At 36.1% G+C, this 18,727-nt stretch overlaps 1 protein-coding gene across 2 annotated transcripts in view; it reads right to left on the bottom strand.

Moving 5' to 3' along the window:
• The window catches only part of Wdr59 (WD repeat domain 59), a 133,916-nt gene that overhangs the window by 78,405 nt on the left and 36,784 nt on the right, over positions 1-18,727 (bottom strand). For both annotated transcript variants that reach the window (XM_081759637.1, XM_081759643.1), the window contains exons 11-13: positions 10,618-10,782; positions 6,449-6,538; positions 3,363-3,513 (exon numbers count right to left, since the gene is read on the bottom strand). In XM_081759637.1, coding sequence (XP_081615763.1) covers positions 3,363-3,513; positions 6,449-6,538; positions 10,618-10,782 — 406 coding nt within the window. The remainder of the gene's footprint in view (positions 1-3,362; positions 3,514-6,448; positions 6,539-10,617; positions 10,783-18,727) is intronic.

Raw genomic sequence — 18,727 nt, 5'->3', positions numbered from 1 at the left:
TCACTGCATCTTGTATCATGCATTCATGTGTACGTTTGTGTCCCTGTTCATTTTATAGGGGAAATATGGAAAATGAAGCGACAGCAGTTTTCTTTACAAGAAAAACGCGAAAGACGAGGGCTATTCCGAAACTTCGTGGACTGAGATCACTATTCGGAGTGTGAGGCAGCAGGACGGTTGATGTGCATTTCTTCAAGGACAGCGCCCTTCACACACTATAGCCGTTTCCAGTGATGCGCTCGCTTTTCAAATACTGTTGAACGGCATTTTCTGAGAGCTGGTGTAAGGTAGTGGCTGTAGCAGCTTTTACTTCCTAATCCGTGCTAAACTCTCTTCCGTGTAAGCCCTTCTCAAGTGTTGGAAAAGACCAGTTGCGAATTGCTCCCTTCAAATGTATTTGCACACCATAATGATCTCCATTTGCACAATATTAGCATAGTAATTTACAGTTTGATTCCCTGAAATGCAATGCTGCAATATGATTCTACCAAAAAAAAAAAAAAAAAAATCAACTTCTTGGAGGAACAAGAAATTGATTTTTTGGGGAGGGGTAGACCGTGAGTCGTTGTGTTTCCATACACTGGATGTCTGCATAATGCCTAATCCAGGGCATCCATGTGATTATTCCGCTGAAGAACTGAATATGTTGTTCCATTCACTGAAAAAATGTTTGGCAACATTGAAGGCAACAGAGCTTCTATTCTTTACTCAGGGAACGTGGCACCCATTTTGCACAAACAGGAGATATTTTCAAGCGTTCTTTAACAATTTCGTGACATCTTGCAACAGCAACATTCAGTTTAGCTGCTGATTCATAAAAACTGATTATCTTATTTCAACGATGTCTCTGTCTTCACAATGTTGTCATCGTTCACTGATGTTGATGGACGCCCACTTCCTACTTTTCTTGCAAATTGCGTTTGCCTTCCTTAAAATGTTTCCACCACTTGAATACAGCCGAACCTGTATTGCTTCTTCGTTGTATACTTGTTTGATCATCCCCAACGTTTCCTAGTCACCTTTGCATAACTTTATACAAAATTCAATAGCGATGCTTTGTATGTGATTATTACATCATTCTCATCCGTCACTGTAATGCATACTGCAGTTCGATTTTTATAGCGAGCAAACACACGAAAACTGTGCTTTAGTTTTATTACTTGCATGAATAAAGCAAACCACATGCTATCTTCACGAGGACAACTACAGACTCGCTTACACGAAACGGTCCAGAAACGCTTACACAGGACCACATTTTCAATAGATTTCTCCTCAATTACACCAGACAAATAAAATGCTACCATAACAAAATGGCAATAGCATTTTCTTTCATTCAAGTCCTGACTAAGTACAGAGTACAACATTAATACATGATAAATAAAGGGCCTATCTCTTATTCATTTATGGTGTGGTCCTGTAATTAGCTATCTTGGAGGCGAGATAATGTGGTGGGAAACGGCCAATACTGTGATGACTGATCTTGCTAGATAGTGTGTGCACCCGACAATTGTACCAAATTTAGGCTACGGTCGTGGTTATGAGATCACGTTAATAGTAGGATGTGTCCTTCATAATCTTAATGTTGTATACAGACACAAAAAATACAGAAACTCAAATATTTATGCATTTATAATTAGTTAACGTCAATTTAAACTAACTTTTCAAATTCTTATTTATCTTTGTTGTTGTAAAATAAATAAATAAATAAAACATGCATTCACACAGTAAAACATATTACTACATATAATGATCTTGTTTTGATATAAGTATTAATGAGATAATATTTATCGAGATATTAAGCGCAATACAATCAACTGGGGGGCGCGGTGGCTCAGTGGTAGAGCGTTCACCTCCGGTGCTTGGAGTCCCTGGATCGATTCCAGCTCGCGCCGTGTGGACCTTGTGGTGGACAACATCGTGTTCGTGGGTTTTCTCGGGGTTCTCCCGTTTCCTCCCACTTTCTTCATTCCACCATTTCAGTCATCTCTCATCATCACCGTCTCCTTTGGTCTAATCGGCATAACCGTGGGACGTAAAACTTAAAGATTTCATTTCAATACAATCAACTATTTTAATTTACGAAAGCACAATTCACAAAGCACATTATAATGATTAATTGCCATTTTGTTAAAGTATAAAATCACAAGATACATTTAGTGAGGTGTATGGTAAGAAAAAAAAATCGTAGAATAAACGTTGAAATATTATCACGATTCGATTTTCTTCGTGGCGACATAATGAAATCTTCACCTTTGGTGCGAGACCCAGGTTCCAGGTTAGTGTGGCGGGAGTCAGATTCTACATTACATCATAGGTAAATACCTCAAATAGTCATGGCACTGAAGAAGGAAGCCTAACTACATAGGACGTCTTACATAGTTTTCCTCTCTAGTTAGTTATTGTTCGCATCAATGATCAACAATGGGGAGCTTACAAGACAAAATCACTACACCGTTTTGTGATTTATAACGGTAAATATTTTTAAAGCAATGTTTCACAATCTGTGGTCTTCGAGGTGTGTTCTTTGGTATTCTTACAGTGAATTTTAGTCCAAAAAGACAGAAAAATAAAATTCTAGTGATCTGTGCATCACTCACTATAATTCAGAGCCTCGAACAATATAGATTATACAAATTCTAATAGGTTATATAGATGTATTATTATAAACATTCATGATAATCTCCAGCTATTTAATATATATGAAATGAAATCTTTAAGTTTTAAGACCTACGGTTACGCCGGCTAGGCTAAAGGAGACGGTGATCACGAGAAATGAAGGGAATGGCGGAATGAAAAAGTGAGAGGAAACGGGAGAACCCTGAGAAAACCCACACACGCGGTTTTTGTCCACAACAAAGTTAACTTCGCCAACAAAGTTAACTTCGCGCGAGCTGGGATCGAACCAAGGACCCCATGCACAAGAGCTGAACGCTCTACAACTGATCCACCGCGGTCCATATATGTATGTATGCATGTATAAGAAATATGTTTTTTCTTATATTAAAATATGTATGTTCTTATATTATATTGTAAATCCTTACAATATTATTACCAACATAAAATTAAGGGCAATTTAATTAATACTGTTCTATGAATATAAGTGCAATGATGTACTGATATATGTTCATAAAAAATTACGAAACTTACTTTCAAAGGGGGTAAGAGTATGATGGTTCGTAGAACACACTTACTAACAAAACTAATACCAATAATGTCATACTAGCAAAAATGGTACAAAATAATTTGAAAAGCGCTTTGTTAAAACATATTTTTAAACCACACTTACATATTTCCAAAGGTTTTATATTTAGATAAATATATATTCACATAAATATAAACGTATACAATATAAATATACGTACCCACACCACAAAACTTAGCACCAGAAGTTCTGGGAAATGGTATGTAAGCATCTTGGAAACTGCCATAAATGTTAGACGTTTCCAAAAATGAGGTAGGCTGAGTTTGAAACCTGAACTTTTTAATACTGTCCGTTTCATCCTTTAACGTAGTCTAGTAAAGATAATAAAATAATTAATTGATGAAATACAAACGAAATACAAATATAATCAATTAAAATAAACTACGTATCTTGTTTTCATTTCGTACAATTTCAAAATAAAATAAAATAAAATAAAATAAAACATTCTGTTATTCTACCACTAACCTATTGTAATTGACGGTACTTGAACCATCAGAGGTAATTTTTTAATCCAAAAATTCATGTTCAGTTAACAGAAATAAAACTGATAAAAGAATATTTAAATTTATGTGACATTACTTCGAAATAAATATTAGTATGTTTCTGTAGAAAAATAATTGATGAGAACAAAGTGAGCATCTATATTATTTCAATTTATACGCAGAAAAGAATAGGTACAGGGAGAATATGTTAATGGCATGATAAAATAACGTTGAATCCTATATTTATAAAGACGAAAAAAAGGATTTGATAGCATAACATTAACGCAGTATATAAATGTTGAAGGAATATTGAAAATAATTTACTAGCTACTAAAAGAAATAAATAAAATAAAATAAAATAAAAATGTTGTTGTTAAACAAAATAACGGGGTTACGACAGCCGACATGTACACAAAAACACAAATGTTAAGTTAAAGAATCATTAGGAATACCAAAAATGAACATTCTGTTGTTGGATTCTCCAAACACCTTAAAAATAATGCGCACAATATTAAAACAAGTTTTAAATACAAAAGAAAATAATTTAGATCGACAGACTAATGAAGCACAAATCTCGATGAAAGGAAATTGAAAAAGCAAAGGAAATACTTCATATTTTTTTTTTCAAGTTCATCGAAGATTAGCAAAGGAAATAACATAGACAAAAAAAAATCTAGCTTAATGTCCCATGATTATGATCTGTAGCCTAAACGGGACGGACAATTAACACTTTCGATCCGAGGGGGTATTTAAATTATTAACGCCCTGTGTCCGGCACAAAATAAAGGTTATTTTAAAAAATCACATCTACCTAAGTTTTTATTCGAAACTTTTTCAACTTTGGGACATGAAAGTAGAAATAGCGATCTATCAGAAGGAAAAGTATCATGTACTTGCAGGTTTTGTGTCCCACGCAGCAACAGGCCCATTTGATAGATATTTTTACACTTTATCAGACACTGAATGACCACACACATATGTACACTTAAAAGTTTATAAACACTTCTCAACTGTTGAAAGTTTGCTCAATATATACAAATTACATTGTTTTTTACCACCCTACATTCAATCATCCCAATATTTGTCTTTTGTGTGAAAAAATTCAAAACATCTTCCAATACAAAGCGCAACGTCGCACTTGGGACAGTAAGTTGTGATATGTTTTCCACCGGCTTTCCCTGTACGTAATCTCTCGCGATCTGAACACACTTTACACCTTCGCTGTCCTTTACGGCTTGGATCTGCAGACTTTGGAGATAAGTAGTATGGGTAGTGTCCATAGCCTGAAAGTCTACCTGCGGTTGATGCCTGGGATTGCTTCTGGATTTCCAGTCCTACATTTGAGACCAATCCTTTTGCCACATCAATCAAATACTGCCGAAGTGCAATTTTGCTCGTTGCCAGTTTTCTATGTAAAATGTACGAATTTACAATGCTCAGATCGAAGAGGCGAAATAATATTTTTCCACCATTTTACAGACTTCCTTTCTAAGGAGTAATACGACAGCATTTGATCTGACGTATCAACACCTATTTTGTAAGTGTTGTAATCAACTACAGCACATGGCTTTACCTTTTGATGCTGTCCTCTTGTGGTGGGCTGCTCTATCATTTGATAGTTATGAGCAGTACTAATGATATAAACATCCCGTACATCTCGGCACTTTATAGCCAGAATATGGTCCCGCTGCATTACAATTGTTTCTCCTTTCTTCAGTTTTTTAGCAAATGGTGCACGCGGCATTTCTTTTCTATTGGGCATCACAGTACCCACTGCCATGGTATTACAAGCCCGCAAATGATCAATCGCGCTTTCGTGTGCAGCGATAGTGATAACGAATGCTTTATTTCTCTCCCTACGATGAATGAAAGGCATTCTTAGACCAGGGTTGCCACTAGATTATTCCCAGAATTACTTTTGCTAATGAAACAGCGTACAGAATTATTTTTTTATTTGGTATTTTAAATTTTAAATGGCCGTGTCGTTCCCGAACGACGCTCGGATTTAACGTAAGTTTACAGCGTGTCGTTCTGGAACTACAATCGGATTGAAAGTGTTAATGAAAATGAATTATTATATGAATTACTGGAACGAGTGGGAGAAAACGGGAGAAAACCCACTCGTCATGAAATCACATGATCTGGGATCGAACCAGGGATGTCTTGCACAAAATGAGCGCTCAGGAACTGAGCCACCGTGCTCTGCAATAAAATGAACCTTTGTTATATGACGGCGTTTCACACTGTAAGTATATATGGAGGGTACGGGAAAAAAAACAAGGAATGTCCATGTATGTGTTTTCTCGGGTGGTTTGTCCTATCTGTTGGTGACTTGCTACTATTTGACTGGACATACCATGCATGCGTAAATGTAGAAATGCCCATTTAAAAAGGGACAAAATATTTAACTAACCCTATTCTTCTTACGCGGTTTTCCATATTAAAACGCCGTTTTCCCGAAAATGCAGTTTTGTGACATTCCTTCTTTTTTTCCTCTTAACCTCCATATATGAAGCACGGACTATCAATGTCTCAGCAAAAAGCTTTCGTAAATTCAAATTGTGCGAATTCACTAGGTATCACAAAATTGTTCTTTCAACTAACCTATTTTATATCTCACTTTTTAGCTCTAGGAAAGTTTCTAATTAATTTGAAATACAGAAAGAAAGCTTGGAAAAACACAAAAATTAATATACGTAATTTTTGAATGTTTAAATTTAATTTTAAATTTCAAAGTTATTAGTAGATAAATAAAAGGACTTACTTGTTCTAAAGCTGACACTAACTGTCGTAAACAAGGTTCTAAACACGATCTATTCTTCTTCACTCTTTGTTGCGCTGTTTGCTTCAGAACCTAAACGAATAATAATAATAATAATAATAATAATAATAATAATAATAATAATAATAATAATAATAATAATAATAATAATAATGCTTTTAAAGTAATTAAATGAAAATAAATAAATAAATACACAAGTATTTCAAGGAAGATGAGAAGGACAATGTATGTTTATTTGTCCCGTATACTGATCCATATTGTTGGACAGTTTGAAATGAATTCTGGAACACAGGACTTGCCTCGACTCGAACTGTAGATAATTTAGAACATTTTTATGCGAAAATTCTGAAGGTGAAAATTCATACTAAAAATAAAGTATCTCACGAGCCCCCCAAGTGAGGGTGATGAAACTCGGTACTACGCATTAAAAATAAGCATTTTCGAAAGTCCTGCTTCTAAGTAAGAAGGAAAACGGAGGTAATGTATATAATATTGTTTACTAGCGTCAATTACCTGCTTCACTGGGTTAAAGTGAGTAAAATTAGTAATATGTTCCGCTAGTCAGTACTGAAGCGCTCTCTGATATCAGTCATTTTCGATCATTTTTATGTCTCTCCCCCTCCCCAAGTTGCGGAGCTGAATTTGTATTTAAACGACATTGGAAGTGTCACTGTTCATCTTAACGACCCCGAAAACTACAGACTTTTCAAGTCATTTTCGAGTCAATATCAGTCATTTTCGAAATTTTTTATATATCTCCTCCTCCTCCTCCTCCCAAGTTGCACCGTCAAAGTGAAATGATAAACAACATGCCAGGCCAGAACCTCATCCATGTTGAAAATTTGATCGAATCGGTCGGGTGGTTCAAGAGTTATTAAATCACAAACATAGTCACTTTCATTTTTATAAATATAGATAGGTGTATTCGCAATACCAATCGACATTGTTGAACAACTTAAAATGAATATTTTAACACAGTACTTACCTTGCACTCGTTTCCATCATCTCTCTTTCATTAAAATGTCTCTCCTAAGGGGGTGAGAAGAGGATTCAAAAATTAAAGCCAAAAATTATGAGTAACTCAGGTAACCCTCAAGTCAGGAAGATGTAACTCGGAAATATTAAATTCTCATCTATATATATAAAAATGAAAGTGACTATGTGACTTCATACCTCTGAACCACTCGATTAACCTCGATCAAATTTTCAACATAGGTTAGGTTTGGGCCTGGAATGGATTTTATCATTTCTCTTTTACGGTACACCGTAGGAAAGGGGGAAATATATAAAAGTAAATAAAACTTAATAACTCTTGAACCACGAGACCGATCCCGATCGAATTTGGCACATAGATGAGGTTCGTGTTTGGGACTTTTTCTTTAAAAATTCACTTTGACGGTGCAGCTTAAAGGAGGGCGAGGTATCCGACCGATCTCGATCAAGTTTTCTACACAGATGAGGTTCGGACCTGGGATGGTTTTATTTCACTTTGACGGTGCAACTTACGGGAGGGGGAGGAATCTATGACTGATATTAGTGCCGAATCCATATTTTTCGGTAGCTGAGATGAACAGTGACATTTCCGATGTCATTTAAATCCAAGTTAAGTCCCGCAACTTGGGGGAGAAGAAGGACGGTATATATATATATATAGGGTGTAAAGGGAGGTAATGCAAATACTGCGGTAGGTGATTGTACGCGACTAGTACATGAAAAAAAGTTCATATGAACATCGCGAAACGCCTAATTTTCGGGTAAATTGGGGAAAACGAGTAACAACGATAAACACCATATACGTATTTCACCGATTTATTATTAGTAGTACTATTAATGAAAGTACATGTTTTGGTAAATGTCCGGTGGTATGTCCTCAAACGCTGGTGATAGTGTCTCCAGAAATTGAAGGAAAGTCTGTTCATTCAGGTAATTGTCTAGAACGATTGGCCCCACAACAGTTACCAAACGCATAGCACGTCAGCTCGAGATCGGGTCTCATATGGCAGTGTGGAGAGCATTAGCGGAGGAAGGCTTGTATCCATTTTCAGCGTGAACAAAGTCTTCAAAATGGTGACAAAGAGAAACGTGTGGCCTTTCGTACATGGGTAACGCAACATGAGCACTTAATCCAGTACATCATGTTTACCGACGAGGCTAACTTTACGCGAGATGGCATAAATAATAGCTACAATTGGCATTATTGGTGTGATTCCAATTCGCATGCCACCATCTCTATAAACTTCCAGCACAGATTCTCGGTTAATGTGTAGTGCGCCGTGGTAAGTGACATACTCTTCGGCCCAACCATCCTAGACAATAACTTGAAGAACAGACTTTCCTTCAATTTCTGGAGACACTGCCACCTGCGTTTGCGGACATACCACTGGTCATTCGCCAAAACAGGTACTTTCATTAATTGCACTACCAGTAATAAATCGGTGAATACATACGTGGTGTTTTTCGTTGATAGTCCTTTCCCCCAATTTACTCGAAAACTAGGTGTTTCGTGATATAAGATCATATGAACTTTTTTCATGTACTAGTCACGTACAATTACTTACCGCAGTATTTACATTACCTCCGTTACACCCTGTATAAATGATCGAAAATGACCGATATTAATGTCGAATTCATAGTTTTCGGGGCCGCTGAGACGTAAACATCCGATGTCGTTTAAATCCAAATTCAGGTCTTTATGTCCAAAATGAAATGTATTCTCTCCGTTTGAAGAACGGGTAATCTGCTAGTTGTAAGTGGACTAGTGTCCCAGCGTTTTCGAAAATTTACTTCTAAGGGGAGAAGGAAAACACGGGACATATGACCTGCTGTATAAAAGAGCAACAGCTTTTTATATTTTATCCGAGCGACACCGGCTACTTTATCAGTTACTTACATACGACAGCGTTCCTTGTATAAGTAAGTACTCAAATTATAACGCACAAGTGAACCTAGTAATCGAGTAAATCTCTAATATTGAACTATCATGTAAAAAGGCAATTTTCTGTAGCCTCTGTCTCATGACCTAATTTAAGCCTTATAAAACAACGAAATTTTCTGCCCGCAATTATCTGAACTAGGTAATATTTGCCTATTGTGGAGAGCAGTTTTCTGCACACTACTTCTCTGACCTTACTTAATAAGCCACCTTCAGTTCAAAGGAAAGTTTCCGTATTTCCTAAACAATCAAATTGCATACAGCATTGTTTAAACATATTTTTAGTTATTATTTAATTTTAGAAATATAACAAACATTTTCAGCAATTCTGTTTTGCTAATCAAGAAATAAGCAAGCTAAGTCACATAACTAACAATATTAAGACATGTGTTGGTTGTTCATTATAGTCACAGCATCAACCCAATCATTGCTCCATTTTCCTCTACATTGCGCTTATTGAATTATTATAATCATCATAATTGTACAGGGTGTCCGAAAAGTTCCACTGCGTAAGCGTGAAGGTACTTACATCAAGATGTTGCTAGTGACTTTAGTGACTTTTATCGATTCTATCCCGAACGACAACTAGTATCCCACACCACAGTAACACAACTGCTCGATAAATTTAAAATTATCAAAGACGTATACGAAGCAATTTGCCCAAAATATGCCCCCATGTAATTACCAATTTGCAATTCTGCCTAAAAACATGTGTAGAATTGAAAACGAACAGCACATTGAAAAAATATTTTGATTTGTCTTTTCTAGACATCCTCTAGAGTAGTGTTTCCCAATTGATGGTTTGCGGACCCTTAGTGGTCTGTGGCATTATTTACATCTTATAATTTATAGAATGTGAAAAATGTTGTCGACTTCCTCCATGTATCATATATGTTTATAACAAACAAAGATTCGCAATTGTTGGTAACATTGCTACATACCTCGCAACTACTATTACTACCAAAATACAATAATTTAAAGGTGCGGGATCCGTACCTTACCTTAAAAATAAAAAGGGGGTCCGCAACTCTGAAGTAATTGAGAACCACTACTGTACAGTATATACAGCCACTATGAGTGTGTAGCTTCTGCTGATAAAAATCAGATATTATGAAGCATTTTGAATGATAATAATTAAATTACAATAAATTAATTAGTCAAATTTTGAAACGTATTTCGGTTGAATTTGAACTTGTAAACAACTATAATATGAACTTACCTTAAGTAGCTTGGCCTTCACATTGCTATCGACTGTAGTTCCTTTACAAAGTTGAAAATTTGGAGCCGAGTTAAATGGATAGCTAGCCGGGAAATTAACTAATAATACTACAACATGACCATTAACAGATGCGGTTACAGTGCACGTCCTCCTTACAGCGTCCATCTATTAAATAAAATTAAAGGAGGAAAAAATGAAACGGTAAAAATTTTTGAGCAGCAAACAAATGTAGTTATACATTAACTATTACTATAATTATTTAACTGATACGATGGGATGAATATTTAGTAACAGTAAACCAAAATTTTTATACGTTAAAACATCCAAAACATAAAATCTGTGAACGTTTTAAGGCATTCCTCACTTCTATTTTAGCGCATCTAAAAGAGAACTTTTTGTTACACAACAAAAGACATGATTATGAAATTCTCTGCTTGTCCATTCTGCAGAATACAAGTGGTGGAGTAAGTTTGTAAATTTCCTTCTCTTTCTAATTTATGGCTAACAAAAAGTCCTTAGTATGTACTTCTACGTAAACTCAAATAACAACACCTAATTCATGATCTTGAATTAACATTCACTTGACAGTCTTGATCTGTGAATCACTTAGCAAACACATAAATGTTGTAATATACGTTGACAAAAAGTTTCGAAAATTTTAAACATTTACATACATACACTCAAGAAGTACTTGATATGTAATAAAATTTTTGAATCAAAACTATGAACTAACTTGTTGATGTTCTATAGAACTAAACTTTTTCGGATTCTCTGTTCCGGAATCCAATATTTCTGGTGAACAACTGAAGTTCGGAATGAAATGAAATATTTCAGAGTAAGAAATTGAGAGTGAGTGCGTTATACTCCAAAGGTCTTTTTGTTCCCGTTATTGTCTAAATTTCAGTAACAAGAATCCCATGAAAGAAAATGGGAGAGGAATGTATGTCTCACCTCTAAGTAATAATATGGCTACAGTAAGATTGGCAAGTAGATCTAGAATGCCGAACGTAATGATATACGAATCTGTTGGTTGTACCTCTACACTCCTGCGAATGGAAATTCGCTTAACGTCCACAAAACGCTGCTAAAGCAATTCATCCTTTACCTCGGCTTCCGACAAACTTCGAAGGTCAAAACAAGTAATCATGCCTTTACTGATATTCAGTTGATGATATGATTCACCGTGTACTGGGACTATACCCAATGTGGTGTATTTGATATATAACTCTGATTGTTTGCCATTTACAGTTGTATAAGAAGAGTTCCATTTCTAAGTTGGCAAATATGCCCTAGTGGCAACATGACGCAAATGTCTAGGTACAATAAACGATGAAAATTTATTCAAACTACCAGCAGTTTCTTCCTTTGTATCTTTAATAACTAAATATCGTGAGACATGTTCTACGATCATTTCCTCATTTGCTTTTCCCTCAAGTATTTGTATCTTTCGCTGTTACGGGAGTTTGATGCTGTGCTATGTTGTAATAATCTACTCCATTTCCCCATCAATGTTTTGGAGGACCAACGAGGCGGGTAGGTACTACTTACCACAACCTTTGTCAAAAAGCTGAGTGGTGACTCCAGTTCTAATGTGCGAGCCACTTCTATCCTCGATTGATGGAAACTTTTGAGACCACCGGTTCGTGGTAGACGCGAAGTTTCTTTGGAGGTTCAACATGCCGCATTCCTAGCTTTTTCTTTCACGGTATCACTACATTCAGTATGGCTAGATGCCAAAAGCTTCACTCCGCCGTCACAAGACCCCAGGACTGCCCAAATCAGGTTTAAGAACCACAGCTAGGTCAAAATAATTAAAAAAATGGGTATCCGGCCCGTAAACCAAACCAAATCACAGACAATAAATCATTGCCAGGGTCACGACAGAGGATCTATCCAGCGTTATCCAACTCCTTGTCAATTGTCAAAGCTAGGTCACAACAGAAAATCATCTGGGGCATCATATTATACATTAACATCATTCCTCTGAAGCAGATTAGTGGTTGAAGCGATCATCCACAGCAGGACTTTTACAGGAGGGACGATGAGCCCCCATCCTGGAGGATCGCCCTATTGCAGTTCCGAAGAATAGGGCGATGGGGTCGTCACATTCCCGATGCCGGGATGAAAACTCAGTTTTACGTTCCACGTTTATGCGTTGCAAGCTAAACAAGACGATGACGAAAATGAAAGAAATGGTGGAATGAAGTAAGGGAGAAAACACGGCAATCTCGAGACAACTCGCGCACATGGTGTTTGTCCAACACAAAGCTTACTTGGCGCGAGCTGGAATTGAACCAGGGACTCCATGCACCAGAGGCGAACGCTCTACCACTGAGCCACAGTGGTCTCCTCGATTGAAGATCCGATTGCAGCAGGAAGAGCAGGATGTTTTTTTAGATGTTTTTGCGTATGAAAATCTTTTTCACTGTATTTAAAGATTGCTTTCAGTTTTCTCTTTCTGGCAAGAACATTTTACTGAAGAGATAACTAGCATTTAACTTTCTATAAACTGAAAAAATGAAATGAAATTCTTGAGTTTTACGTCCCACGCTCATGCCGGCTAGGCTAAAGGAGACGGTGATGATGAGTAATGAATGAAATGGTGGAATGAAGTAAGTGGGAGGAAACGGGAGAACACTGAGGAAACCCACGCACGTGGTGTTTGTTCACCTTTCTATAAATTGATAGCTTTAGATAATACGAATTAGAAAACATGCAAAAATTACTTTTTGTTTGGTTTCAGGTCATTACCGAGAAACATAAGACATGGTCCTATGGATTAACGTGAAATCCGAACCGCAAGCATTCCTATAGGGAATTGAACAAGGATCTTTCGCACAAAAGCAGTGAACGCTACCCACTTAACTACAAAAGAGCTCAAACACCATTATTTATTTAGGGGATTTTTAAAAAAAAACTAATAAATATTCATACATTTATACCTTACTAGCAATTTAAGTAAGTGGGCTAGAATTTTATTTGGATAGAGTACTCAGATATGAGTATTAACCCACTGTATACTGTTCTAAATATTGTAACACAAAGAAAGCACTTGCGCTAGCTTCGTCACTAACTTAAACATAAAGCACGTTTAACACTACGAAATCTTAGTTTCCAGTATTCGGAATGAGACGTTCATTAACTGGTTGGTTTAGATTGTTGGAGTTTAGTGCCCTTTTAACAGCATAGAGATGCAACGATGACCTATAGTTTTTTTGGATTGTTGGAGTTTAGTGCCTTTTTTTCAGCAAAGAGATGAGACGATTACCTATAGTGTAAGGTGAAATCCGAACCACCTTCATGCATTCAAATTTCGAAGCTTTCCAACTGGGAATCAAACCCTAAACCCCGAGCACCAAAGGCGTGCCAGACACTAGACCAGAGGAGGGCTAAGAGTTTTAATAGTCATATCGGGGCAATGTCGGTAGAATGACTTGAGCGATTTGTTTCTCTTTTATCAATTTTACACCGAACACAGAAATTGACATCTTCAGTTAAATACTCTATGATTCTGCCCTGCAAGTTACTTTTGGATTTACGCAAGCTCTTAGGAAACGAACGAATATATGTATGACTGAAGATACCACAGCAATGGGTTTCAATTGCCAGAAAGCCATTGAATTAAATAAAAATTAAAGAAAAAGTGAAATGATATAACTATGCATTTAGTATTAACATTTCTGGCAGAATACTAGTCTTGGCTTCTTCAAACCATTTCATCTATGGAAAACTTTAAACAATTACGTAGTGTTACTGACACGTTACATTACAAAAATATTATTATGATCTAACTAGCTAACCTGCAGAAATATAGTAACATTTGTCAAACAATTAGCGTTATCCCGAAATTTCCCTTTAAAAATAAAAGATACAGGCATCACCACTACACTGTCTCGCTCCAATTTCTTGAACTAAATTATTTTATACTACAGTTATTCTGAAACACTTATTTATGAAATACAAACTAAATTATAAGGTGTTTTTGGAAATCTTCGTCTGAAAAAACTCATCCCTAAAAGTAAACTACTTGTTGTGAGTATTTCAGGAAAAATAAGTTACGCTACATTGTCAGATTATTAAAGGAATATTTATGAGTTGTTTTAGAGAAAATTGCTTCGATAAATTTAACCCTAAGGTTTTTTCCCCCAGGAAAAATGAGTTATGCCACATTATTAGGTTATTAATGAAATATGAACAAAATCCCTTGAGTAATTTTTCGAAAAAAAAAAAAAAAATCCCACGAGTAAATTACCCCTTGTGGATTTCTCCAGGGCAAGTTAGTTATGCCATATTGTCAGGTAATTAGTAAAATATTTATCTATGAAACATGAACAAAATTGCCTTAGTCACTTTCAACAAAATCGCCCGAAAAGAACACCCTCAAGAATAAAATATTCCTTTTGGATAATTCCCAGTGAAATGATAATACAAAATAGGGCTGTAAATAGAATATTGATGTACGAAATATAAATAAAATCGTTTTTCATTTTCATCATTTAGTAAACATTCCTTATCTTCTAGAACGTTACAAGAAAAAAAAAGTGTAGATACATTTAACGGTATGGTTTCTACGAGAGTATACATACAAAATGCCGTGAAAAATCAGCGCCTGAGGTGTGCAAGGGACCCCTTCAGGGCCACTTGCAAGTTTCTTATATGTTTCTATTATTATTATTATATATTTCAAGGTAACTATATATATATATATATATATATATATATATATAAACATGAATATATTCTTGTATATTTATAACTGAGTGATTCCATTTCAGATCGTCCAGGGTGGCCCATACGACTGTCTCAGATTTAGTTTATTTTTTAAAAATAAGAAACTACATACAAAATTATTAGACCCTTTTTTTTTTTTTCTGAAAAAAATTTTTTCTTCGATATACAGCCTTCCAAAATGGCTGCCCTCCTCTCGGATTGCTCGAAAAACTGAAAAACATGTCAAATTAAAAGTTTTGTTATAGAGAAACGAGTGTACTTGGTAACATAATCGTAATAGCAGGAAGTGTATAAAGTTGTATGTTTCGGTGGAGGGCCAAAATTCGTATATTAGTCCAATAGGAATCGCGCAACTCACTCGCAATGTTGCCAACTTTGGTGAAATTTTTGCTAACTTCAAACATTTTTTTCTGTCCTCACGAGCAATATCAATCATCTGCTTCTAGCATCGAAATTTACTCCATAAGGTCTCTTGAAAATGTAAAGGACTTAAGTTTCTGATTATTACATCCCACGTTATAGCATGATGAAAAGCTGAAAATTTCATTAAGACGCCATGTTTGGACGCCATTTTCTCAAAAAACCCACCTTTTAAAAATCTTAATTTTTTACATGTACTAGAGAAGTACCTAAGTATTTAATATCCGTTAACCGTTCATGCGGCTGCAGCCCCTAACATTCACAGTTAATTATTGAAATTTCGATTTTTGTACTTGAAATGTAAAATATTTCCCATGGGCATTTAGGTCCCATAGGCAGCCATTTTGGAAGGCTGTACATCGAAGAAAATTTTTTTTCAGCAAAAAGAAAAAATATGGGTTAAATAATATTGCACGTAGATCCCATATATAAAAAATAAATGAAATCTGAGACTATGATGGGGACCAATTGTGGTTTGCCTGAACGATTTGAAATAGAATCGGTCAACTACAATATAGGTATAAGATAAACCAGCGCTGGTTTCAAAGGTAAAAGGTTATGTGATATATATTATTACTATTCATGTAAGATATGAAGGGTAAGGGGAAAAAACAAGGAATGTCCATGTATGTGCTTTTTCGGGTGCTTTGTCCTATCTGTTGGTGATTCTTGGTACTATTTGACTGTATATGCCATGCATAGGTAGATGTAAAAATGTCCATGTAAAAAGGGGCAAAAGATGTAGCTAATTCTATTCTTCTTACGCGGTTTTCAATATTAAATCGCAATTTTCTCGACAATGCAGTTTTGTGACATTCCTTCTTTTTTCCGCTTACCCTCTTGTATTTACCATGTATAATTCATATATTAACCTTGCATATTCTTTTCTGCAGCATATAAACGAAAAATAGAATATTTTCTTTTATATATATATATATATATATATATATATATATATATATATATATACAGATAGATAACGATAGTAGATAGATAACGAGTGCTAGTTGGAAACATTGTCCTCTTCCCTGCAACGTTTAGGATACAGACAGAGGGGAACGGGAGCCAGATTTACTTTTGTTTTCTTTTATTCCGCCTATGCCATCTATATGGGTCAATGGGTAGTTTTGCTAGAAAAACAGTTGGGTATCTTTCCGAACCTCTCATATATATAGAAGGCATTCTCTTGAGGCGGGGAACCATTTTAATGCTTTTAATGCTGAGAGGCAATTTTGTCCTTTCTCTGGTTCCATTTCAGGGGATGGGAGTTCTTTGGTTAGAACAGTCTAAATGATGACTGTCGTGCGGGTATTTTCAAAATAAGCTTAAAAGTTCAAGTATTGTATAGTGAGTGGGCTAGTGTGTTCACAAGGGTACCTTAGAGCTTTATTTGTTTTACTTCTCTATCTAAGGAATTTGGATAATGTTAGCTCGCGTTTTCACTTTAAGCATTTTAACTAGGACATTTAATGTTTGTAGTTTACATTAGATTTTTTTTTTTTTTTATCTGGACTCCTTGCCTGCTTCCAGTGGCTAGGCTTATTGCTCTGAGTTAGGGGGCTCCGGGTTCGAGTACGGCCGACGTCTGGCTATATAAAACCAAGCTGATAGTTTGTTTTAAGAAACATATTTGGTTCCGCTCTAGAATGCTAGGGGACTGGAACGGGTGAATTTAACCTATACCTATAGATCTGAGTGCTGATCTAGAAAGGCCTCTTATTGGGGTCTATTCCTCTATCCTCACTGAACCTATTTCTCGTAAATTTTGTTAGATAGTATTCTTCTTGAGGAAGGTCTGGTTCCGGGCTTTTCCTCGCATAGGTTTAGGCCAGGTGCTGGACAAGTGGTGAAGGCACCTTTAGTATTGTAAATTGGTTCACTTCATCAGCTTGTAAGAGAACGCTTCCTGAGTGGACCCTGTTAGGTTAGAATATTAATTTTGTCTTGATGACAGAAGTAGGAAATTTTTAGATCTACTATAGTAGGAAGTAATCCCCTATTCTTTAGGGATTAGGATAGAGAAATACTTAAGCCCCATCTCAGTCTCTGGGAGGGCAAGTAGAGACAAATAAATGTTTTATCTAATGATCAGAGACTATTCTCAGCTATCATTCGCACTTTATTGAAATAAAGATATCAAAAAGAGAAAACTTAACGAGTTTTTCATTATAATTTGAGTCTGGTATGCTAGTTGAAGTAAGAACTCCCCTAGATTCTTGCAAATAGGGTGAATAAACTGGTTAATTTGGTATTGGTCGACAAGAAAGGTTGTACGAGGATATTTATAGGATTAAGAGATATATATAACCTATCTTTTCTCTCTGCCTCCCTTGAGTAAGTTAAAGGAAATAAGGGAGAGAGGGGAATCTGACCGAAAACAACCTTGGTGAAGTTAATTATTTAAAATTAGTGGTTCTATCATTCCTCCTCCAGAGGAATATTCTTTTGGAAAGATAGCTGTTAAATGGTGGGTGTGGTAATAACTTTAGATACTGTGAGTCTGGTAACAGCAGAGGTTCGCCCATAACCGTTACCAGCTGAGGGCTCGTAGAGGGAGCCATTGCAAACAGAGGGCTCGTAGAGAGCGCTGACAGGTTAGAGTATATGACGGCGCTCCTGTACATATGAGTAAGGTCGACAGACTAGCCGTAACGCGCCACCATGGTTGGCGCGAGGCGTAAGAAAATTTTCAAAAATAAACCCTGCTACCCTGCTTTTCCTTGATTTTGAGCACTTCTTATTACTTTTTTCCTTCGATTTTATATATGTGCACATGCATTTTCTGACCCTGGTCAAATTAAATATTAGATTGAAAAATACTGCTGTTGATTTAAAATAATCCAAGTAATTTTTCCTCTCTCTGTTTCCTTTCCTTCTTTTCTTTTCTTTTTCCCTCCCGAATTTTGCACCCCTTACTGCGGCGCCCGGGGCGTCCTCCCACGGTACAGTGCTGTATATA

The sequence above is a fragment of the Thermobia domestica genome, chromosome 1 (assembly GCF_964235325.1).
Source record: "Thermobia domestica chromosome 1, izTheDome1.hap1.1, whole genome shotgun sequence".
Lineage (NCBI taxonomy): Eukaryota > Metazoa > Arthropoda > Insecta > Zygentoma > Lepismatidae > Thermobia > Thermobia domestica.
The sequence above is the reverse complement of the archived record's forward strand: the minus strand, read 5'-3'. Positions and strand labels throughout refer to the sequence as shown.